General features: G+C 47.1%; 1 protein-coding gene across 1 annotated transcript in view; it reads left to right on the plus strand.

The window, feature by feature from the left end:
- The window catches only part of LOC136586548 (polycystin-1-like protein 1), a 258,667-nt gene that overhangs the window by 89,873 nt on the left and 142,865 nt on the right, over positions 1 to 25,929 (plus strand). Inside the window, exons 9-16 of the mRNA XM_066584683.1 lie at positions 1 to 45; positions 1,323 to 1,504; positions 8,543 to 8,761; positions 18,283 to 18,443; positions 18,757 to 19,098; positions 19,808 to 19,900; positions 23,875 to 23,940; positions 24,020 to 24,181. The exon at positions 1 to 45 is cut by the window's left edge and continues 165 nt beyond it. Of these exons, the coding sequence (XP_066440780.1) occupies positions 1 to 45; positions 1,323 to 1,504; positions 8,543 to 8,761; positions 18,283 to 18,443; positions 18,757 to 19,098; positions 19,808 to 19,900; positions 23,875 to 23,940; positions 24,020 to 24,181 (1,270 nt within the window). The remainder of the gene's footprint in view (positions 46 to 1,322; positions 1,505 to 8,542; positions 8,762 to 18,282; positions 18,444 to 18,756; positions 19,099 to 19,807; positions 19,901 to 23,874; positions 23,941 to 24,019; positions 24,182 to 25,929) is intronic.

Here is a 25,929-nt window from a genome sequence, read left to right on the forward strand (position 1 = left end):
CCGGCATTCTTCCTAGATTATGGGAATTACACCGCTGTGGCTCGGGTATGTACACCATGTAACTGCTGGAGGCTGACTTCACACAGCCAAGAAACTTGCGCAAGATTTGAATGTTGCGAGATGCGCAGATATGAAGACATTCTTTTGAATGGAGTCGTAAGACATGCAACGCTCATATATATGTTTGGGCGTTCTTCAAAACACTTCGCATATTGATTTCAATGGGACCTTAATGCATCGCACGGCTCTCGCATGCCGAGTGATATGCATGTGAGGTTTCCCACTGAAATCAATAAGAAACCTTTCCAATCCTCTCTCGCTCGAGATGATCGGAATTTCACAGATGCAATGCGTTTTTGCCTAAAAATGGCCTCGCATCCGTGGGTAAATTGCGCGATATTGGGCCGATATTGCACTTGCCCGTGTGTAGGTAGCCTAAAGAGAATCTGTCATGTACTTTATGTTGTCCTCACTGACGCAGCATGAAGTAGTCACAGAAATGCTGATTTCAGTGGTTCATCACTTGTGTGTAACGTACCCTATAAGGGAAATGCTGATTTCAGTGGTTCATCGCTTGTGTGTAACGTACCCTATAAGGGAAATGCTGCAGATTTTTCACAGCGGAATTTCTGTATGAAAAACACAGGAAAAATCGTCACCATCGTTGTGGATTGTCACGCTGAATCTGCTGTGGATCTGCAGCTGGTTGTGACCTGCCGCTTCTCTCAAACCGCAGTCAGCCTCCCCTCGATGCGGTGCATGGAGCAGCCCTCACCCAACAACCACTGTTAAGCGCTGGCGGTCAGGTGATGCACATCACCTGACTGGCAGCCGCGTTGCTTAATAGCGGTTTCCTGGTGAGGGCTGACCCGTGTGAGTATGCCTACAGGGTAATCTGCAGTGATTTTTAAGAATTTACAGCATGTTTTTGTATGTTTCTGCAGCTCTCAGCAAGCGAGGACTGCACCTTATTCACGAGGACCTAGTAGCCCCGCCCATCCACCCTGATTGGCCGTTCTCTCCGTCTTTCAGCTATTGCTCTGCATACTATCAGTCGGGCTACCAGGTCATCATGAAGAAACTGAACTCTTCTGGGAGCTGCAGAAACCATCTGTAAGTTCTTAAACCCTGTACAGAACCCAATAAGTGATAGACCACTGAAGCAGCATGCCTGTCCCCCTCAGTGAGGACACTAATGACCTAATACTCCTTCTTCAGCTGACTGAATATAGCAACAGAGCGCTTAGTATATAATCCATAAATAACATCCTTATTACATGGACCATGTTATCTATCCTATGTAGTTCCGTTTATTCTTTTAGGTTCAAATAGTTGGAAATGTCGTATACAGCAATTACTCGGTGCCGGTGGAGGTTCAGCGCAGCGATCCAGTGAGTGTGATTGCAAGTGGGCACCATTTTTTCATTGATAAAACCACTGTTAAATATTTCACGCTGAATGGGACTCCATCTTTTGATCCAGATAATCCCGGCGCTCATTTAAGGTAAATATAAGGTCACATGCATTTGTAAAGGGACACGAACATTTCTCACAACTTCTAGTTCTTGTATTAGTTTCATCACCTCTGTAATATACTTGCATTAAAAATGTTGCTATTTCACCTTTGTAAACTACGTTTGAAGTGGCCGCCACTAGGGGGCTCCCCTAAAGCTTCTCTGCAATCCACTCGCTGTTCTTAGATGCCGAGCATCTTCACATGCACCTCCGGTGCGTTGACAGATCTGCAGGCACTGTGTTAATCTTACCATGTTTCCCCCAAAATAAGACACTGTCTTATATTAATTTCTGCCCCAAAAGAGGCACGGTGTCTTATTTTCGGGGGATGTCTTATACTCAGCTAGCCGCTGGTGTCTTTGTCCCTCACACTGGTCTCCTCGGCACTGCGGCAGGCTGGAGTGTAGTCCTCATCGCTGACAGAGGATTCTCTGCTTGGTAACGGGGCTTTGAATAACTCGCCTCTAGCAAGCAAGCGCTGTGATTGGATCAAGAGCCAGCCAATCAGAACCGGCGCTCGATAAACCACTCACAGCCATTCACTGAATATCAAGCGCCGACTCTGATTGGCTGGCTCCTAGTGTCTGTAAGAGGCAGACCTCTTCAATTAAGGTCTTCAGAACTACAGGGATGTGGGGACAGGGCAGGCAGCTCGCTACCTGTTCTCCACAAGGAGGACGGACGTTAAGTGTCTGTCCTCCTCCAAGAAGAAAAGGTGGCCTGATCATGCCCTTGTGCACTAGTTCGCTGCCCGCCAGCTATAGGGTTCCTCAACCCAGAGCACTCCCTCTCGTCAGGGTTATGGAGCAGATGGAGTTCACTGCTGAAAATGAGGGAGCATCTGCCAGCTTTAGGACACCCAGCAGAGCAGGTTAGTAAATAGGTGAGTATCTCTCCCCTTGCTGCCTTGCACGGGAACAGGAGCCCCTTCCTGTCTCATTGTGCCTGTCAGTATTTGCGCCATACGGCATGTGTATTTTGTAAACATAAGGCTTATGTAAATTTCTGCATGGCGACTTCGGCATTTGCCGCCATGCGGCAGTTGTTGTTGCTTGCTGCCAGGCGGCTGTTCCTTTTTGCCACAGCTGCTCTCTTGGACGCCATGCGGCGACTGCTCTTTTGCCGCCATGGCTTTATCGGCTGCCATGCAACGGCGGCTTCCCTTATCTGCTGCTCTTTTTCTGTCAATGCCGCGGCCTATGGAGGTTGCTGCTGCACGACTCTGCTGCTTACCCGGCACGTGGCATCTATGGAGGGCCAACACGAAGCTGGCGTTTTTTCACCGCCGCAGGTAGTGCGAGCAGCCATTACTGTGGGTTCCAGCTTTTCGGGCCTACCAGGCCCTGATCTCCACTGCACCGCCTTGACATTTTTAGTGGCCCAAGCGGTGGTCGTGGACCTCTTCGGGCAGCAATGGCGCTAGCGCTCTGCCTTGCGCAGTGCTGTGACTGCAGTCGGCCGGTGCAGCTGTAAATTTAGCTTGCGTCTTTTCGGGCCTACTCTGGGATTTGTGGCTACGACAGTCTGGTGAGGTGCCGCAGACCTAGTGAGGGAGGTGCAGCTTGTGCAGTAGCCGCCGCACGACCGCTATGTGTTATTGCGCAGGGGCCTAGGTTATTGCCGATCGGCATGCTTATTTTGCCACCACGCAGCCTGTGTTGCCGCGGTCTGGCAAGTTTATATTGCCGCAGCCAGGCACCGTTTTTGTTTAGCGGCATGCATATACAGCCCTCGAGTGACCTGTGATATTTGCCACCACGCGGCAGCGCCATGTGAGCTTCTATGTGCCCAATGCATTTTGCCACTGTGCGATATGTCTGTCGTGCGGTTTGATTTTTTTTTTTTTTTTTGCAGCACAGTTTCTGTATTTTGCCGCTGTGCGGACCGGGAGGCTGCGTTGGTGTGGCAATGCAGCCTGGGTGTCGCAAAGGGCCAGTGACAGGCACTGCTTCGTGGGACGTAGTGCTAATTAAGCCCCAGCCTTGGGTCTAAGCTATGGACATCTGCACAGCTCATCCTCCCACTTCACTCCCGAATGCTACGGGCCCTAATCCTAGGCGCCATAGTCTCTCCTCCTCCCTGCCCAATCAACCTCAGCGTGATTCTGGGCTTGCTGAGTCCTGTGGTACCTTCCACATGCAAAGCGTACTAGGCACAGGGATTCTCTGGACTCATCGTTCCTCATGTCCGCTCCGCATCGGGTTGAGCCTTGCCTGTCGGTAGTTCCCCTGTTGCCTCTCCTGCAGTTCCCTGCAGGCAGCCTTACCGCAGTGTCAGAGTCCAGGATGGCACGCAGGCTGGGGCGGCCAGAGACACATACTATGTGCGCTCTCGCTACAGTACGAGATTACATCCAGGCAGAGAAGATCTCGTTTTATGGACAACATTGTTCGAACTAATTGTCAGCAGTACTCCATGCAGTGACCGAGGAGCGGGCCACGGCCTGGGAGACATCAGGGTACAGTTTGGGCCTTGTCACGGTTGCTCTACCATCTTCCACCAGAGTGTAACCGGTGACACGTCCAAGGACCAAAGACAGGTTAATAAAGGGGAACCCAAATAATGGATTACCTTGAGTCTTGTTTTGTCTCGTGACGCCAACGTTTCTTCCACAGTGGGGGATTCCTGGATGGTGGAGTAAATCCTCTCCCGTGTAGCTTCTGTGGGGACATTCCTGGTCGTCGGAGTAAATCCACACACACGGGTACTGGTTAAGACACAGACTCCGGAAATGGACAGGTGACTGGTTGTTGTACTCAACTTACAGTACAATTCAGTAGCTTCCTGACAAGTAATGTGACCGGGAGAACTCCCGGGACGTCAGGAGAAACCACAGCCAGAGTTATCTGCAGGTCCTGGCCCGGCACCACACTTCTCTCTCTCTCTGTCTCTACCGGTTCACCTTCACAGACGGAAACACGCTGCAGAACTTCTAGGGAGTAGTAGTCCCCACATTCACTAGGCCATCCTCTCGGCCTCTTCCATTCTGTGTGTGTGGGTTGAAGGTACCCACAGACAGCTGCCTTGCACTCCTCTGTCTGACAGGACTCGACAGAACTCAGAACGGACTCCTCTCTCACAGCTTGCAAACACATATCAATCATCATCACATGACAGACAAAAAGATACAAAAACAGACAGTTATCCACATATCAAACACTTAAAGGGGTTGTCCCGCGAAAGCAAGTGGGGTTATACACTTCTGTATGGCCATATTAATGCACTTTGTAATGTACATTGTGCATTAAATATGAGCCATACAGAAGTTATTCACTTACCTGTTCCGTTGCTAGCGTCCTCGTCTCCATGGTGCCGTCTAATTTTCAGCGTCTAATCGCCCGATTGGACGCGCTTGCGCAGTCCGGTCTTCTTCTTTGCTGAATGGGGCCGCTCGTGCCGGAGAGCGGCTCCTCGTAGCTCCACCCCTTCACGTGCCGATTCCAGCCAATCAGGAGGCTGGAATCGGCAATGGACCGCACAGAAGACCTGCGGTCCACCGAGGGAGAAGATCCCGGCGGCCATCGTCACAAGGTAAGTAAGAAGTCACCGGAGCGCGGGGATTCAGGTAAGCACTGTCCGGTTTTTTTTTTAACCCCTGCATCGGGTTTGTCTCGCGCCGAACGGGGGGGCTATTGAAGAAAAAAAAAAAACCGTTTCAGCGTGGGACAACCCCTTTAACTCTTTCAGTGCTGCAGCTATGCAATGCACACCAGTCTTCCAACATGAAAGACACTCGCAACACAATACTGAGCATACACACCATTCATGAGGGGCCCTGTTGTACTGGGCTACTAAACTCCGGGCTTGCTGAGACCTGTGGTACCTTTCATATTGAAAGAGTACTAGACACAGGAATTCTGCGGGCGTATTACTCATCATCTCTGCTCTGAAACGGGGGAGCCTAACGGCTCACCTGCAGTTTCCTTGCAGACAGCTTTGGCGCGATCCCCGCTAACAGGATAAGACGCGGGCTGGGGCCGTCCAGAGCTGCATATACTATGCGCTCTCACCATAGCACGAAGTTGACTTCCAGTCACTCAAAGAATATCTCGTCTTACAAACGGTCTTGTTCTATCTAAGTATAGTGGTAGACCGGGGGGGTTCGCCCTCCGACAGGGTGCCTGGGGTGGCGGTAGATCCATCTACTAGCTCTCCTTCGGTCAGCTCTATGACACGCTGAACCACTATGGGTCCGATCTCTCTCCTGGCGGCCTCAGAACCAAAGCTGCACCCAGTGCTTTCTAGGCCTTGGAACCATCATGGCCTGGGAACCATGCGGACGTGGGTCTCATGTGTCTGTGATGCATGGATGATACCTGTTGAGACGGAGGTCGTGGCTATCCTTGATTTGGCTACAGAATGGGCCATGAATTTTGCTCTATTGTGGATGGCTGGACTGTTGCCAAAGGCGTACTCTGTAATTCAGAGCAGTCTCTAACTTCGCTCCTAGAGTGGTTTTTGTTTCCACGAATCCCTCCTACGATGGTACAAGGCGTAGGGCTGAGGTCCAGCTTTGGCGCCTGTTCGACAACTGCTTTGCATGCATCCTCTAGTGCCTCGTTTTGATGAAAGTCAATTCGTTCTAGGGCCGACGCACCTCTTTAGACGGGTGAATTTGCGTCAGCAGAGCATTTGCTGGGAGTCCTCAGCAATTACACAAATGCCATTTCCCAAGTCCTCTGGTTTGCACAGGCTCTCTGAAACCAGTATGGCTGAGAGCCACTGGTGGTAACAGTTTTTGCCTTTTCACATGTCTGATTCAGTTTTTCGGCTGTGTCTTTTAGAGCACCGTCTGGGAGACAAGGCGCTTAAATCAGACGGATCCAGAAGCACGCTGCGGTCCTCCTGCGCTATTTCCTCCTGCATTATCTTTTGCAGGAGACCGTGAAACAGTATACCTGATACTGCTTTCAATCCTTAGCGCTCGCCCCTCCCGAGTCCATTTTTTTCCACAAAGGGACCAGCGAAACTCACGTACCTGTGTAATCCTGCAGTAACACCCAATTTTGTGGTGCCTGGTTAGAGTCATTTGCTTGCGGTGACCTCTTGGTAAGGGCCAACCCTAGTTGATAACCCAGAGAGACGGCATCTCTAAGCCTAGACTTCTACTGGGTTGCTTCCTTCTAATTCTAACAGCAGTGCTTACAGTCTGGATTTTAGCGGACGCTGCCATTCAACTAGGTCGCCAGCTAGAGGGCCCCCAGCTCTTTGAAGTTTCAGCTCCATTGCCGCTGGTGCTGACATTCGTCCAGCTTGTCTTGGCTATATGTCTCGCTTTCAAGCAGGAGACGCTATAGTGTGGAATGTTCTTTGTCATAAGGAGAGGGTCGTTTTCGACCTATTGTATATTACTGTATGCGGTATCGGGATCCGCGTCAATGAAGAACAATAGCGGCTAGTCCCACAGGACGCGCCGGGCACATGTGGGCTCGGTGTGACTTTGCAAGATTACCTCTCTCAAGTGGCATCCTTCAGCTGCCCTGTCCCTCTGCTGGTGCTACCGACAACACAAGTGGATCCTTGGGTTTCCGAGGTGGGCTCCTCGCACCAGCTTCGCTCCCCAGCAGTATAGGTTTACCGTGCCAGGGACATCATATGTTCAGGCCGTGTTACGACACCTATTACTCGTCAGAAGCTCCTCATCAGGGCTTTCTCCCAGGGGGTGGATGGGACCGTTTCCCAGGCCCTTATGCTCCATCTTTAACCGTGACTAGCGTTAATGGATGTCTAGGCATCCAGCATGCTTAAAGAGCTAATTACGCTTCTTTACACCAGCCGCTTCTTATATTTCCCGCCCCTTGGGTACTGCTCTGGAACGTCCCAAGGTCTTGCCGTGTCCCCCAATGATACAGATGAGGAAAACAAGATTTTTTCTAAGAACTTACCGTATAATCTCTTTCTCGTCATGTTCGTTGGGGGACACGGCACCCACCCGATGGGGGTTCTTTTTTGGGTTTTCTTGTCATGCGTTGCCTTCTTCCCCTGGTCAGGGTGACACTTTTTTTGTTTATGGTTGCACTGGTGCCCTCCTAAGTTATTTTAGGCACTGCCACTTCATAATGTACCCCCACTGGGGCGCTCCTACTGCTTGCGTACAAACTGATGAGCTGAGTACCTGCAGAAAGTATATAGCAAGCGGGAGGAGCCAACTCGTTGTGTGCTTAGTGTCCGCCTCCAGTCAGGTGCTATATACCCACGGTCAAAGCGATGTCCCCCAATGAACATGATGATAAACAGATTTTATGGTAAGTTCTTACAAAAATCTTGTTTTTCTGTGTACAAAATAGCAAAACATACAAAACGTGGTGTCGCTGGAATCGTGACGACCGGAGAAAAGTGTTATCACAGTATTTATTTTGCACACCGAATGCAGTAAAAATCAAATCCAAAAAAACAAATGACCGATTTTCTTAGGGGGAAAAAATTCTATCGAAGTACAACTTGTCCTGCTGAACGAGCTCTCATACGGCTATGTTGATGGAAAAATTAAGAAATAACAGCTCCTGGAATTCAACGATTAAAAAACTGATAAATTAGTTGGTCATTAAGGCGCAACAGGCCTCGTCACTAAGGGGGGAAACTTTTAATCCTTTAATTAGCATCATTAAAAGCCTGTAAATTTGTCCCAAGTGTGCGGTGCAAGTATGGTGGGCTTCCCCTGAGGTGGGCCGATTGGCCATTCCTGGATGGGATCTATGGTTGGAAGAGCAGGCGGGCGAAATATTAGAAGAACCGAAGGCTGATCACACGGTGGCACTTGAAGAAATGCTGCCCAATACAGGGACTTGGCTCAGTACCAGCATTTTGCAGTTCTTGAAAGTCTCTTTGGGCTCCAGCACTGGTCAGCCACACAATATGGGACATAAGATGTTTTAATCAGAAGTGGTGAAGTGTCTGCATTTTTTTATCGTTTTTATTTTTATTTTTGCTGTTCTTGTGGTAGCCTGGACATTCCTCGTCCTGGACTTGTAGGTCGATGAGACGGGCCTCATTTTGTTCTTTCTTTAATCGTTTTTTCTGGTTTCAGGTTCCACTGGAGCTGCGCGGCCGTGTCTGTCCACGAACATTCATGCTTTGACTCAAATGCACTAAACCCTCTTAAAGATGATTCTGTTGTCACCTTCCCGACTGCTCAGCTTAATGACCGATGTCATCAGTTCCACTTTACCTTAACTGTGTCTAATGGAGAGCGCAAATCTTCAGCTGCTGAAACATTCTTATCCATAAGTCACAACACAAACCTCAGGTAAGTAAGGAGTCTTACAGACGAGGCCAAGTGTGAACCACTGGGTTGTTCTCTTGGAAGACTCAGGTGTAAATAGGCCGATTTACAGCAGACAGAAATGGAGTTCATCTCGGCAGTTGTCTCTCCGGCTTCATCACCGCTCTCGATTTCTAAATTCACAGACCATACACAACACATAAGACCATGCAGCTGGCGTAAGAACGTTCCTGCCACATGAAGTGCTGTATGCAGCCTATGTATTGCATGCATTAGGTTAAGGCCTCATTCACACCAGCGTTGCGCTTTCAGGCTGGCAACATCGCGGCCACAAAACGTGTGAATGGGAAAAAGCTGCTATTAATTTGCGGCCAGATTTCACATTTTCTTAATCCTTTACACAAGCGGCTGTGGCGTATATACGCTGCAGCGCGAAAAGCCCTTAGTCAACATAAATCCTCGGCATGGCTTCCAAAGGTTAACTAGAATCAGCTGTAATGCTTTCTCAGCATTGGACATTGCTAAACTCTCTCGCCCCTCCCTTTTTTTGTAGCTCCCATTGGAGTCTTTGGGAGCCGCCAGTGTATTTTGGCTGAAACATAGGGCAAGACCTATCTTTTCCGGTCGTGTATTAAAATCTGCCGCCATTCGGTTGCCAATGTCATAGAATGGTAGAGTTGGAAGGGACCTCCAGGCTCATCAGGTCCAACCCCCTGCTCAATGCAGGATCACTAAATTATCCCAGACAGATGTCTGTTCGGCCTCTGAAGACTTCTATTGAAGGAGAACTTGCCACCTCCCATGGCAGCCTGTTCCACTCATTGATCCCCCTCACTGTCTAATATCTAATTTGTGTCTCCCTTTCAGTTTCATCCCATTGCTTCTAGTCTTTCCTTGTGCAGATGAGAATAGGACTGATCCCTCTGCAGTGTGACAGCCTTTCAGATATTTGTAGACAGCTATTAAGTCTCCTCTCAGCCTTCTCTTCTGCAAGCTAAACATTCCCAGATCCTTTAACTGTTACTCATAGGACGTGATTTGCCCTAAAGGACATGATAATGTCCTATAATTCCCAGCACAATGTTTTTACGTGGTTATTCTGATTTTACGCGGTTATCTGAATGAATGAATTGGAATCCAATGCTTCAAATGTTCGCAATTTTTTTATTGTGGCTAAATTTGCTGCGTAAAAAATGCTTGTGTGACTAAAGCCTAACGCTGTGTGGACGGTGCAGATCCTTCTTCCTGCCATACTCGCAGAAGTAACCTAGTCGGGTAAACCAAGCCTTGCACTGCCTTAATGCACACGACCACCCATAACTCTGTAATCCAGCTACCAGACGCTGGCAAGAGGTGAACGAGTTTGTAAAACAACTGTGAGGGTGGGGGGTTGTGGGGGTGCACGGAGCACGAATTGGTACTGTTGTATCTTGTCTCCACCAAAAGTATGGGTGGAGACCTAGTGAAAGACAGTATCTGCCCTGTTTGCGCCCTGATAGTGGCACCAGGCCAGGTGTTGTCAAATTTTAAGTCCAAGTAACGTGGACTATTGCGCCATATTGTTCCAGTGTATTTCTTCCTCCCAACCTCCTGAGCTTCTGCCTGTAACTGCTGCTATGTATCTACCTGTAATTACCTGTTTTGCAAAGTTAAACTAATTAAAGTTTTACCAGGCCTCAACTGTTCCTGAGAACCCGAGGTAGTATACACTTGTTCAGTGTTTATTAATCCGCCGTGTATGAATGCCGGTGTGTGGAACAGTTGGGTCACGAACTGACAGCTACTACCCCCCTCATCCTGAGGACTACTGGCCCTATCCTTTGCTGTGGTAAGTCCCTCCGGGGCCAGGAGTTAGTAAGTGCCACCGTGATGGGTCCACACACTGCACCTCCCCAACTCCACCCGTATGCGTGGGTAGCGAGTCATTGCCTGCAGTATCCCACGCCTGGGTGTTGCATGAGTTGGTGTCTCACAGGGCACCACAAATCTTTGGCGTCTCTTCCAGGACGTTACAAATCTCTGGCCTCACGAACAGGCTACTACAAACATTTCTGGCGTCCCATGAACAGAATCACACCTTATGTGCCTAATGATCTAACCTTTATATGCCTAACTAAATTAATGGAAGCTCATAAAAGTTTCAGTGGGGCCACCCAAGATGGTGCCCATCATTTCTCTATGCTCTCCTCTGTGACTCACTCACGCCAAGTAGCTTTTCTTAGTGATAGTGAAGAAATACACTTAAGATGGTACCTGTGACTTTTCTTAGTGATAGTGAAGTAATACACTTAACATGGTACGTCTCCGGATTTGTACACTCTGTTTTAGAGGCGCCGGGGTCGGCTTATTTTTAAGTAGGGGGAAACTGTAGTGTCTCAGAACAAAATCCTGGTCCCCTCCATAACTGTCAGACGTGTCTGTCTTATGTGGATGCAAAACGGTGATGTCTATTTTCTTTGTTTGTTGCACAGCTGCAGCCTCTGAAGGGTTAACTCCATTAAAATCATGCCTGTCAGCTCTGCTGCATGCTGAATGTATCTAGCTTATACTGTCATGTGGTACAACTGAGGTGATAAATGAGTGTCTGAGAGCAGTAAAGGTTGTTGATGATCTTCCATCTTCCCATGCTGCTGGAGGACCCACTGTGATGCAGGGAAGCACCTTCAGCTTCCCTGCATTGAAAATGGAGCATAAGGAGAGGCTCCCTATGAAGAGCTGAGGATCTTCCCTCTTCCCCAATCCTTGGGAGAAACTGCAGGGGCGCAGGAAGACTGGTTTTCCCGTGTCTAATATGGAGGAGACAGAGAGACAGCCTTACCGCATGTGAAATGCATGAGAGAACGAGTGAGTCACTAAAAATCCCCCAGAGAGAGAGCAATCCCCCCAAGTAATTCTGTACAAAGAGACCCATTGTACCAGCTACCCGTTCCCATTGCGGCAGTTATTTTTTCTGTGTGGCCGTCCAGCAATGGGATCACCACACAGAAGTACGTGATTTTTTTATATTTAATTTTTATTGAAATTTTTTCAAAATAAACAACATTTTTCAGTTTTAAGGAGGCACCTTAATAGGTGAGCAGTAATCATAGCAGAATTGAGATTCAAACATAAACAGAAGGGAGATCAGGGGGGCTCCCAGAGTTGCTTCTTCTATGTTCACCCATTTCTTGGGGGATGCAGAGATCCATCAATGTTTAATTTGATCCAGTGTAGCTGCGGCGAAGTATCTCTTAATGTCAGGGGCTTGCATACCTCCTAGCTCATATGGTTTTGCCAGAGTTGAGAATTTAATTCTGACGTGTGCTCCTCCCCAGATAGATTGGTTGATGAGAGCTTGAAGTTTTGATATGAAGTGGGTGGGGATCGGGATAGTAACCGTTCTGAAAACGTATAATATACGTGGGAGAATCATCATTTTAGCCGCAGCTATTCTGCCAGCCCAAGAGATGAAGGGTTTGCGAAATGTACTTAGAATGCTCGGGATGCGATGTAGGAGTGGAGTATAATTTTGGGGAAAAGGTTAAGGAGCTAGGGTATGTTATATTGATACCTAAATATGGCAGGGAGCCCTTACACCAGGAAAAGGGAAAGGATTCTGAGATAGACTGCGTAGTCTTAGCGTCTAAGCCTAAGTTTAACATTTGAGATTTGGTGTCATTGATCTTATAGTATGAGACCTCGCCAAATTTGGCTAGAGCAGTTTGAGCTTGTCTCAGGGAGGATACAGGGTTTGTGATGGCAAGGATAATGTCGTCCGCGTATAATCCAATTTTGTGTTCCTGCGAGGCTATTTTGATACCTTGGATATTTTGGTTAGCTCTGACCGTTTCCGCTAATGGTTCCATGATCAGGGCGAATATTAGGGGCGACAAGGGACACCCTTGCCTAGTGCCGTTGGAAATAGCAAACGGGGAGGAGAGGCATCCTGAAGAGAGGACCCTTGCGGTCGGTGCCGAGTATAGAGACAAGATGGCAGATTTGATGGGTCCCGAAAAACCGAACTTTCCCAGAGTGGCTTCCAGGAATCCCCAATGTATGCGATTGAATGCTTTCTCAGTGTCTAGCGCCAAGAGCAGGGCTGGAGTTCTGTTCCTTTCTGCCACCCTGACAAGATTCAGGAATCGTCGGGGGCCTGTCTTTGGGGAACGAATCCAACCTGGTCTGTTGCCACCAGAAGGGGGGGATCGAGAGTAGTCTTATGCTGAGAAGTTTTGCGTATATTTTAACATCTGTGTTCAGGAGGGAAATGGGGCGAAAGTTAGCCGGGGATGTGTTGTCCTTCCCGGGTTTAGGTATGGTAACGATCAAGGCTTCCAACATTTCAGGTGGGAAGGAACCGCTCCTCATTGCTCCATTGAACACAGATGCCAGATGGGGGGCTAGTGTTGGGGTGAATTTTTTGTAATAGCCGTTTGAGAAGCCGTCAGGGCCAGGGGTCTTATGGGGTTTTAATAGTTTGTGTCCAATACTTCCTGTGTGGAGATTGGCACAGAGAGGGAGTCTAGTTGCTCTGGTGAAAGGCGGGGGAGATTTATGTTTTGTAGGAAATTTTGTATTTCTTCGCTATGGGGATGGTGAATGTTTGGGTTGTCTTTTAGGTTGTATAGGGAAGAATAATATGCCGCAAACGCGTTGACAATCCCTTGGGGATGGAAAGTTTTCCTGCCTTTGGAGTCAAATCGGTGTCTGATTCTTTCTTTTGCTCTGACGTCTTTAAGTTGTTTCGCTAGTAGAGCCCCTGTCCTGTTATCGTGTGCGTAGAATTGCATTTTAAGTTTTAGAAATGAGATGTCGTGCTTGGTAACAAGTTTTGGAGCTTTGCTCTTAGGTTGAACAGGTCTGCTGTCTTTTGTTTGGATGGGTCTTTTTTTATTTGAGGAGTCTAGGGATTTAATTTGATCCATCAGGTGAATTCCTCATCTCTTTTTCGTTTTGCTCTGTCTCCAATTTTTATAAACATGCCCCGCATGAAGGCTTTATGGGTGTTCCATACGGTGGACATGTTCGGGACCGAACCTATATTGTTTGCGAACAAGCCCTCTAACTCCTTTTTAAGAGATGATTCCTGTTCGGGGAGGTTTAAAGTATACTCGTTCAATCTCCATGGAGAGGATGGGGTGAAGTTGAATGACTCTCTGAGTGACAAGGATATGGGGGCGTGATCAGACCATGAGATTGTTCCGATTTCAGCCTGGAGGGTGTTTTCTAGGCCCTTCTGCGGCAGCAGGAATATATCGATCCTGGAGTAAGATGCGTGTGGGGCAGAGAGGAAGGTATAATCTTTTTCGGACCCGTGAAGGCACCTCCATACGTCATAAAGCCCCTCTGCATGGATAATTTGAGCAACAGGAGATATGCCTCTGTTGCTTGCCCTGGAGTCTAGCTTGGGATCCAGGACCGAGCTCACATCTCCTCCAATGATTAGGTTTCCTTCCCGGATTTTGGCCATTTCTGCCATGACGTGTTTAAAGAATTTAGCTTGTTTGTTGGGGGGGAAGTAGACATTTACCAGGGTATAGATGATATTGTTTATCTCGCATACCAATATTAGGTAGCGGCCTGCTGGATCCGCAATTAGGTTTCTTTGGGAGAATGGTACGTTTTGGCTTATTACTATCATTACTCCTCTTTTCTTTTTTTTCCTCGCTGGAAGCCAGGAAGATGTGTGGAAATTTAGGGTGTTTACAGGGGGGTGTTTGTCCCTTTATAAAATGGGTCTCTTGAGCAAAGAAAACATCGGAGTGGGATTTGATGGCCTGCCTCCAGAGCCTACTACGTTTAAAGGGGTTGTTTAAATTAACTGGCATGGCTGTGAAGAGGTTCGTAGGCTGAACTGTCGTGGCGTCTTAGTCTATCAGGGAGGGCGGAATGGGGGGGTGGGGGGGAAGACCTCCTAGAAACATTGTTATAACTGAATACAACAGAAAAATAAACATCAGTTATAAACATAATCGAAACATTGTTCACCCAACACTGTTTTGCACTGGATGAATGAGCTTTAGGGGGGGATAGAATTTTCAAACCATCCACTTCGGGCTCGACTGTGGAGAAGGACTAAAATGGATCTAAGCCTTTTCCAAGCACCAATTACGAGTGTTTGCCTCACTTATCAGCGACCGACCAGTCTTTTCCGACTCTGGAAGGAGGGCCCCCTGCCGTCCTCGGGGGTTTCTGGAGTGTAGGGATTTCCCATTGTTGTAGAAGGGAGGCACCTTCCTCTACTGTAGTCGCAACATGGAGAGTTCCATTTCTGGAAATCAGAAGCTTGGTTGGGAATCCCCATCTATATTTGATGTGAGCCTCTCTAAGAGCTGATGTAACTGCTGTAAAGAGTCTGCGTGACTGTAGGGGGGCCGCTGAAAGATCAGGGAATATTTGGATATTCTCGTATGGGGCCGGCAATGTACCCCTACGTCGTCCCACTGATAGGATTTCTTCTTTTACTTTGTAAAAATGAATCCTTGCCAGGACATCTCTCGGCGCTGATTTCAGGGACGGAGCACGCTTTTGGAATCCTATGGGCTCTATCTATCGCATATTCTATTTCGGGGAGATCCGGGAGGAGTGTTTGTAGCATTTTGAGTATATACTGTTGTATATCTGAAGGAGGCACGGCCTCCGTAATTCCCCTGAATTTAAGATTGTTCCTCCTGGAACGGTCTTCTAAATCAACGACCTTCTCTCGTAACTGGGCCACTTTGTCTTCTAGATTACCGTGAGCGTCCACCAGCTCGTTGTGTGCTTTGGTGAATTCTCTGAGTTTTTGTTCGATGTGGTCTGTTCGTGTGGCTAAGTGGTCTATATTGGATTGGAGTTGTCCAGAAAGGTTTTGTATGTCGTTGGAGATGTCTTTCTGTAGCGATATTAGCATGTTCTTCAAGGCGTTTATGGGTAAAGGGCTCTCGGAGTCTGGCTAGGCTTGGAGGTTGTTCATAGTATCTGGTTGCTGTGGCGCTTCTTGCGGTTTAGTTGTTTTGGGTCTTTTTTGCTGCAGGGCCCTTGGGTGAAGGCGAGATTGAAGGGGATAGAAGTACGTGATTTTTAAGACCCACGGGGAGAATGTGCGGGGTGCATTTAAACTAAGTCTTCTGGTAAGTAATTTTGTCTTGCCAGAGAGTATGTGGAGAGGATCTTGTCTTTTTACCTCCTCCGGAGTATATTTCATGTCCAGGGCCGATGACCTATAGATAACATGGACTATAGGGCCGTATTGTTCCTGTGTAATTTTCCTCCCAACCTCTGAGCTTCTGCCTGTAACTGCTGCCATCAATCTACCTGTAATTACCTGTTTTGCAAAGTTAAACTAAGTAAAGTTTTACCGAGCCTCATCTGTTCCTGAGGACCCGAGGTACAATACACTTGTCCAGTGTTTGTTAATCCGCCGTGTATGCATGCCGGTGTGTGGAACTGTGGCATCACAAACTGACAACTACTACCCCTCTCATCCTGAGGACTACTGGCCCTATGCTTTGCTGTGGTAACTCCCTCCAGGACCAGGAGTTAGTAAATGCCACCGTGACAGGTCCACACACTACACCTCCCCAACTCCACCCGTATGCGTGGGTAGCGAGTCATTGCCTGCAGTATCCCACGCCTGGGTGTTGCATGAGTTGGTATCTCACAGGGCACCACAAATCCTTGGCGTCTCTTCCAGGATGTTACAAATCTCTGGCCTCACGAACAAGCTACTACACAGAAGACGACAATGCAGTGCACCGTAGGAAGGAGAGTGGCGCTGTGCAGAACCAGAGCACAGCGGCGGGGACAATGAAAGCGCAGGAGCGCCGAAAGGACTAGGCAGAGCACTGGGGTGAGGGACACCGGGCGTGAGGGTAACTGCTGGCAGAGGGCCTCTGCGGGAGGACCGGAGCAGCACAGCGGCGACGAGACTCACAGCGCAGGAGCGACAACTGGACCACACAGCGCCGGCCTGAGTGAGAGGAGGTGGGAGGGTAATTGATGGCAAAGGGCTCTCAGGAGTGGCACCTCCACCGAATAACAGCCTGACACTTACATGCTATCTGCTGGGGCCCAAGACGGCCCGTAGGGGCAACACATGCTGCATTTCCCTTCTTAATGCAATGTCAGGAGAGGAGAGGAGCGATCCAGCCACAGCAGCGGTGCCGCAGTCAGGGAAGATGGTCGGCAGCCTGGAGCCAGCTAGCCCTCGTCTCCACCCATACAGACAAGATACAACAGTACCGCTCGAATTCTTACTTCATCCTTTGTTGCTGAATGTTCATTGAGTTAATGATTCTTTTTCAGGACACTGAATTACAATGGTAGTTCCTGGTATGAGTTTTGATAAAACATTTAAAAAACATTGTCCAAGATTGTCCCCTTAGTAGGTGTTGCATATTGTAGCGATATATAAGATGTTCTTGTAGTGATGATTTCTACATCCGGCTGTCTACATATTCTACAGGATAGATTTTCATAAAAGCATAAACTCCTTTGGGCATATTTACTGACGCTGGTGTTTCATATGGGACCCGATGACCCTGGAGGTCCCTTCCAAATCTACCCTTTTATGATATGCCGGTCTAAGTAAAGTTTGTGCTGCTATGAAGTGTAATAAATGTATTAGGCCTCTTTCACGTGGGCGACAGTGATATCACAGCGATATCGCATTGATGGTCTGTGCAATACCGCTGAGTCTTCTCGTGGCGATATCACAATTTTGTGTTGCTACCAAGTTGCACGCGGTACTACAAAGTCACGCAACTTTGTAGCGCTCTTTTGCCAGGATTTATTTTTAGGGGCAATTTGAACTTTTCAGCAGGAAACACTGAGAGAAAACTACAAGCAAGTGTCGGGGAGCTGCAGAGGAGATGCGGCGGAGTGAACAGCCGCTGTTAGGTGATGTATTTGTTCTTTTGTGTTTTTTTTCTATGCAGATAGGGCTTATTTTAGGGCTTTTACAGTAGGATTTTCTACTGTGAAAGTTGCATCACACCACACAAAAACTGTGTTTTCAAGTGATGCAACATAAAGGACGCTCCATAGGAAAAAATGAGCTACAAAACATCACAAATCGCGGCAATATTTAGCAACCTGTGATTTTTTTTTTTTTTTTTTTCCCCGCAATGTCACAGTCTGCAGAACGTTGCTAATATGAAGGAACCCAAATGAAGCCATGGACTTCACATGCGATTCGATTTGTAGCACTGTAGCATCGCAAGAAAATTGCGCGATTATATCGCCGATGGGAAGCTGGCCTTAAGAGGCACAAGCATTTTAACACATTTGTTGCGTTCTTAAAGCTATCCGTGCGCCAACTCTGAATTCCATGTCTGCTACACACTGGCATAGATTGTAGCTCTAATTTATGACCGTTTCTGGCATAAATGATAGTGATGGGCCACAAACAGCCATGCTCCCTAATAAGCTCCACCCACTTAAAAAAAAGGTGGGACCAATGTACATTTACAAAATGCTGCAGATTTGGCCGCTTGTGATGAAAATTGTGACATCTGTACAGCAGAGTTCTGGCACAACGTAGCTGATGAATTCCACCCCATCATCCTTCTTGCTATTTGTTTTAGGTCCGTTGAAGTGACATGTAGTGAATGCAGAGGCCTCGCCGTTAACTGGAACCAGCAGTTCTCAGTGCAGGCTGTCTGTGCCGACTGCGGCAACTCAGATGATATATCCTACCAATGGCATCTGTACTGGATCAATGCAACGGAGATCAGCACACCGGACGGTAGGATTGTACCTCCAGCCATAAACACTAGGATGACCTACCTATTTCATGTGACCCTACCTTCATTCTCACAACTCTATCTCTTATAAACTAGAAATACCATGTTTCTTCTTATCTGCCCTAATGACACATAGTGGGTACAAAATAACCATGTGGGTGAAAGGAGTAATGCGAGAGATGAAAGCTGGAGTGAAGATGTGGAAGTAGAAATCTGCCTCTCATATCGGTCGCTGTATGGCATAATGTGTAACGTCATGCATGGAAGCCCTGGTATATATTCATCAGCTGAGGGAACATATCATATTTGTTACAGTTCCGTTTTGTCGATTAAAGGAAAGTATGGGGGCTCCAAGCGCGGTTAGTGAAAACGACCCCAACAATGGAACATCTTCAAAAGCCCCAACCTTACGGATTACATCAAATAACGTTGACCCCACAGCCGGTTATGCAGAAAAGCAAGTTACAGAACATTCACCTCACACAGCGGACTTGCCAAAAATGATTTCTGATAATGCTGAAAGCTCACAATCCGTACCCGATTTGTACATGATGGAGTTCTCGGAATCCCATCTGGATCTCCTAGATGAAGGGTCTACTGGTGGCAGAGGTATCTTGAGGCATCAGTCAGCAAGTGATGCAGATCTAGACTACCAAGGTAATGAAATAGTGGCATAATAACTGGGCATTATTACTATTCAACTAATTTAAAGTGCATATTCACTTTGCGTCCACCAGGGTGAGATCATTTTTGCATTGGCCTCTGCTCTGTCTAAAGGCCCTTTTACATGGGCCAATGATCATGTACGGACATGCATTCTGCTGATCATTGCCCGGTGGGAACAAGGCAGCGATCAGCTGACAAACCAGCAAATGCTCATTAGTTTGACTGATTGGATCTTTAGCACTGCTGCAAAATATCCTAGTTGTGGCAGCGCACCTCGCCTTGTGAACAGGGGATATGCTGCCGATAATTATGGAAGTGCATGGGGAGTAAAGGATCTCTATATCGGCCATTTAAACAAGCGCTGATACCGAGCCATGTAAAAGTAAGATATCCACGTGGACATCTAGAAGAGGCACAAACCCTCACGCCCCACACCTGCAGTCACTTTAGGACAAGGTCTAGTAGTGGGGTGCAGCATGAGGTAGTTCATTAACAACCAGCGCCTGGACTTCTTCCTACATTTCCATAACCGTGAACCATCTGATGACTGTTTAGAACGTCCTCCGTCGTTTGGGTTAATGCCGTTAACTAGAGCATGCTTAGATGATCTCTCAGAACCTTTATTTAATTACCATTTTATGCTTCAATGTTATCATTAAATACTGTAAGTAAATATACCTTTTTTTGCACTAATAACCAGGACTGCATGCATATGATATGAGTGGCTTCATAAGTGGAGATGGAGAAGGAGAAAATCTCTTATCGAATGCTACCAAAGGTCAAACACATAATGGTGAGTTAAGGAACATGTGACAAACTATAATAGTGGGATATCCATTACCTCTAGAGCACATCTGTAAACTCAAGACCTGCAGGCCAAATTTGGCCTCTCCACAACATTCATTATGTAGCCCGTGAGGTCCACATGCAGAAAATCCCCTTCTAGATCAGATGGTCCGCAGCTATGCTTGCAAGACCCTCTGGCACAAGGAGGAGTCGTTTGCAGCCTACTGCTGGGTACCAGGATTGTGGTCGCCATCTTGGTGCTACACTGTGACGGCGGGTGCATGCAGACTGAGCGCTATGGATGTCCCTGTGGCCCCGCGGAGCCCTTGGCATGCAGTGCCCTGTCTGCTCCTCCCACTAAGCTTCTCCTGCAGTTCAGCGCTGCTTGCCGGGGCTCAGACTGTGAGGCGCCTCCTCGCTACCATCCTGCAGAGGCCAGTCTGTTGCAGTCCGCCTGTCCGTAGCCTATGTGCCGTGGGCACTGATCGGGAGGACATTGTGTTCTACTGCTGCTCTGGGATTTTTTTTGAACCTTTCACCAGGTTCTGCTTACTCCCATAATTTGTCCTTTTCTCTGACGATCTGACAGTTTAGAGTCAGGTGATTTGTGTTTGAGGACTTGTGCCCCAATTTTTCTGGACCAGAACCTTACACTGCAACATCTGTTTTCCTCCTTCCCCTTTTAATATATCCTTTAAAATAATCTTACAATTACAAATGGCCCTTGTAAAGTCACCAATAATGCTGATGTAGCTCTTGATGAAATTGAGTTTGACACCCCTGATCTAGCAGAAATATTGTTTTATCTTCACCATTAGAAATGAGCTGGCGTACTCGAGCGTGTTCCACCTTACCGAGTACTTGCCTGCTCGCCTGCAAAGATTCGGGTGCCGGCGTGGGTGAGCACTGTGTTTTGGGAGTGAGCAGGAGGGAGCGGGGGAGAGAGAGATCTCCTCCACACCCCCCCCCCCCCCCCATTCTCCCCCGAATCTTTGTGGGCGAGCAGGCAGGTACTCGGTAAGGATGAGACTCGCTCGAGTATCTGTCCTTACCGAGTACGCTCGCTCATCTCTATTCACCATAGGTTTTCTTTCTCTATAGGGGTACTTGCACACAATGCATAGTGATGCAGTGTACAGCAATAGTGAATGAAGAACACATGTTAATACTTGCAGTTTTGCAGTTGTTGGTCTTATTAGCACTTCTGGAAGTCTGACTCAAGATGTCACATTATTTATCCATAAAGGCTTATTTACACGAGCGTATATTGGCCGCAGTTTTCATGGCCGGCCGATTATATGTTTCCATCTAAGCTGTCCCCCCTCTTCCCTCCACCTCACCAGCTCTCTGCTTCTCTCCTCCACTCCGGTGTTTGCAATGGGATGGGGGAGCTAAGCTCTGCTATGCCCCACCCACTCCCATTGCTGGCTATGGAGAAGAACCGGAAGCTTGGGTCCGCCCCTGTCCCACCCACTCCCATTGCAAACCGCTCGGAGGGGAGGAGAGAAGCAGAGAGACGGTGAGGGGGAGGGGACTGCTCAGATGGAAGCATATATCGGATGGCCGTGAAAACACCGGCAGATATACACTCGTGTAAATAAGCCCTAAGGCTGGATTCTAACTGGGCGTAAATACCGCGGAATTTCCGTGCACACTCTCTGCACTTTATTCCGTGATAAAGCAGCTAAGCGGACTAGATTTGCAAAAAAAAATCTCCACATGCTGCGGCCGATTCGTTACAACAAGCCGCATTGAAATTGACATGCCGTGCGGGATTCAAAGATGTGGCAAAGATGGGAAGAGATGGCCGCAGCGGAATGCAGACGTGGAAGTCGCTCCAAAATCCGCGGTGAAAGGCCAGGGGTTTTGAAGCTGCATTTCCCCCTCGGAAATCTCGCTGTATTTCCGTGCTGTTATTCCACGAAATTTCCGCAGGATTTTGGTCCCGTGTGACCACAGCCCTGTTGTGATGGATGTAGTAGGTGGTGGAAGGTCCGGACTGCAGGCGGCCCGTTCCCCCCCGGACTCTTCTCCTGTGAAGCCATGCTGTTGTGATGGACGCAGTATGTGGTGGAAGGTCTGGACTGCAGGCGGTCGGTTTCCCCCGGACTCTTCTTCTGTGAAGCCATGCTGTTCTGATGTAGTATGTGGTTTAGCATTTTCTTGCCGAAATATACAAGACCTTGTCTGAGACGTTGTCTGGATGGGAACATATGTTGTTCTACAACCTCTATATACTGATTAGCATTGATAGTGACTTTCAGGATGTGTGCGCTGCCCATGCCATAGACACCAATGCACCCCATACCATCAGGGATGCAGGACTGTCTGCAGATAACTAGCTGGATGGTTCCTCTCCTCTTGAATCCATAGAACACGGCATCCATGGTTTCCAAAAACCGTTTCAAATTTTGATTCACCTGACCGCAGAGCAGTTTTTTCCATTTTGCCTCAGTCCATTGTAAATGAGCTTTGGCCCAGAGAAGAGGTCAGCATTTCTAGACTGTGTTGATATATGGCTTCTTCTTTGCATGATACAGCTTTATCTTGCACGGTGAACTGTGTTCATGGTCCGTTATGTCTGGAAGTATTCCTGAGCCCTGCAGTGATTTGCATTACAGAATCATGCCTGTTTATAATGTAGTGCTGCCTGAGGACCCGTAGATCTCAAGCATCCAATATTAACCGTCAGCCTTGTCCTTTGTGCACATGAATTTCTCCAGATTCTCTGAATCTTTTGATGATATTCTGTACTGTAAATGGTGGGATATTCAAAGTCTTCTTAATTTTACACTGAGGAGCATTTTTCTGAAATTGTTCCACAGATTTTAGACAGTTTTTCATAAACTGGTGAACCTCTGACCATCTTCTCCTCTAGGAGACTCTGCCTCTCTGACATGCTCTTTTCATGCATAGTCATTTACATTTAAGTGCGATGCTACTTTTTTTTAAACTCCTGTAGGTAACAACTGGCGATTCTCTGACAGAATCACCCAAAAATAGGACATGCTGCAATTTTTCGATCTTGTAGGATCACTGCAAGAGTAAATGACACCTGTAAGTACGGGTTTACAATAATGGGTTCTTTTTTCATGTGCGATTTTTGTGCACAGAAATCGCATGTGAGAATCGCCCGTGTAAGTAGACCCTATGTCCGGATTTGTGCAACAAATTTGCACTCGCACTACTCATTGATTTCACTGGGTTTGTTCACATGTGTGTGTTTGGTGTGCGCAAATCCGTCACACACAAGAATACGCAGCATGCTTTATTTTATGGAACACTTGTATAAGGAAAGAACACATCTTGGACTCATGAAACTAATTGGCCATTTCAACTACAGTAAAAAATGCAGTTGCGCACGTAAATACTCAATGCCTGATGGACAAAAACATGACGCACATATATGTGTGTGTGTGTGTGTGTGTGTGTGTGTGTGTGTGTGTGAGAGTGTGATAGATATAGATATATATATAAATAATCTCCCACATGTACATCAAACTTATTGGGGCAAGAACAGTTTTCATCTTATTAACTCGCTCACTGGGCTGTTCCTTATATCCTTTGATGCTCGGTATGAATCTGCCTTTAACACCAAGATGACAGCGAGGGGTCTCTGAGATAACGTAACCTCCACTTTATGGTCAACCTTAGAACCAACTAGAGTGATGTCAAGGGGATCGAGCCACATCACTACTGTTGGAAGTCAAGATTAAAATGGTTGTGGTTCTAAAAGCTGCCACTGCTGCCGGCAAATGTATCATTACAAGACGAATGGGCATTCTGTAGTAATAGATGGCTCAAGGTCTTGCAGAGCGACTCTCCATTACGGTTCATAGGGGGGGTTCCAAGCTGAGGACCCCAGTCTGTGACATACATGAGGTATATGAGTAGGCGTTGTGTTCTTAGTACAACCACTTTAATTACTGCACATTTATCAACCAAGTAAATTACAGCATATAACCTTTCTAAATTTCACAGATTTTGACACCCACTTCTATGGTAACATTGTGGAGGGCGTCGGAGGTTCTGGAACGCGGACAGGAAGTAAGTTCAGCAGTTTTACAATTCTATACAATTTTGAATCCTGTGGAAACTAATTAATTTTATTTCTCTCATTCCCAAGGTGAACTGGATTTCTCCTATGACCTTTCAGATGAATATGCTGCTCCCCATGCTGGCGATAACTTTGTGGATCTGTCAGTTGCAGCACCAAATGTTCTCCCTATGGTTCACTGGTTAAAACTGCCAATCAGTAATGAGCTATTTAAGAGTTCTACTATCTCAGGTATGGAGTTTTAGCTACTTGAAATGTAAATCTTTGTTCTTTCATCCATCAGAAATAATATAGTTTGACTCAGATTAAACTAAAAGCCTATTTTGTGGTTCAGTGGTAATATTAGCAATGGTCTATAGCAGTGTCCCCCAACTCCAGTCCTCAGGGACCGCCAACAGCTCTTGTTTTGAGGATTTCCTCAGTGTTACACAGGTGATATAATTATTGGCAGTGCCTCAGACATTGCCACAGGTGTTCTTAATATAGGATATCCTGAAAACATGACCTGTTGGTGGTCCCTGAGGACTGGAGTTGGGGTCCCCTGGTCTATAGGTCTCTTCCATTGGTGCCGCTCTGTATGCAATTATATACAATCTCTTACACCCTATTTACACTGCTAGATGATCGCTCAAACAACCGTTTGAGTGACAGTTTTGAGCGATTATCTTTGAATAGTCTATAGCAGGGGTCCCCAACTCCAGTCCTCAGGGACCACCAACAGGTCATGTTTTCAGGATATCCTATGGTAAGCACACCTGTGGCAATGTCTGAGGCACCGACAATAATTACATCACCTGTGCAATACTAAGGAAATCCTGAAAACACGACCTGTTGGTGGTCCCTGAGGACTGGAGTTGAGCAACACTGGTCTATAGTAGCTAAGTAGCTACTAAAGAGCTATGCAGGCGGAGCGGGGCACTGCCGCTATCACTTGGCGAACAATACAGCTGTTTTGCATAAGCAAACATCTGCATCATTCTCCACACTTACAGCTCACGTCCTGCTGTGAACTACCAGTGGGACACGAGCTGAAAGAATCTTATCAGCGCTGCCGACTGTGATAACAGCTTGCACCGCTGATAAGAGTTCATTGCTCAATTCTAGAAAACTAGAATTGAGGGAGGAACGAATCGTGCACAAAAACTGCTTGATGTCCGTGCATTTAGACGCAATGGTTATCGCTCAAAAGACTGCTTTAAAAGAATTTTTTTTTAATATAATTTTTTTTTTTCATTGTTGAAAAATAAGTATACAGATGATATACAATAGTAGGCGTTATAAGTACACACTTGTTCATTTTCTTATCTGAGAGTTAGAAAATAAACTTTTTTTGTAGTTGGTAATAAGGGGTTGGGGTGGTAGAGGACAGGGTTAGGGTGGGAGGGAAGGAGAGGTAAGAGGAGATCCATATGAATTCTAATAGTACTGTAAGATACAGATCCAAGAGTTTAAGTAGTTTGGCAAGGAACTAGTTGTAAGGATACAAAAACATACAGAAACCATACAAAGCTGTTTGATTGTACTCTGGTTCCATCTTGGGCGTGTTTGACAGATGTACAGGAGCTACTCATCCAAGGACCCCAAATAGTTTTGAATTTCCCATGAGATCTATTTGACCAACTCGTAAGCTCCTCAAACCTATGAATCTCATTGACCTTGGATAACCATTGAGCGATTGTAGGCGCTAGGGGTTGTAGCCACATTAATGGAATTAAGAATTTTGCAGCCGAAATGAGATTTGTGATAAGGTTGGTTTTTGAGGGTCTGTAATTTGCTGAAGGTCTAGATATAAACACGTACTCTGGAAGTAAACAAAATGTGCCATCAGCTACATCTCAAACTATTAACTCCATCTGGTTCCAATAGGGACGCATTAATGGGCAGGACCACCATATGTGTGTTAGGGAGCCCGCATGGCCGTTGCAACGCCAGCACAGATTTGAGTCTGATAGTTTGTAAGCAAAAAGCCCTTGCGGTGA

This window comes from Eleutherodactylus coqui, chromosome 12 (genome assembly GCF_035609145.1).
Source record: "Eleutherodactylus coqui strain aEleCoq1 chromosome 12, aEleCoq1.hap1, whole genome shotgun sequence".
Taxonomy (NCBI): Eukaryota; Metazoa; Chordata; class Amphibia; order Anura; family Eleutherodactylidae; genus Eleutherodactylus; species Eleutherodactylus coqui.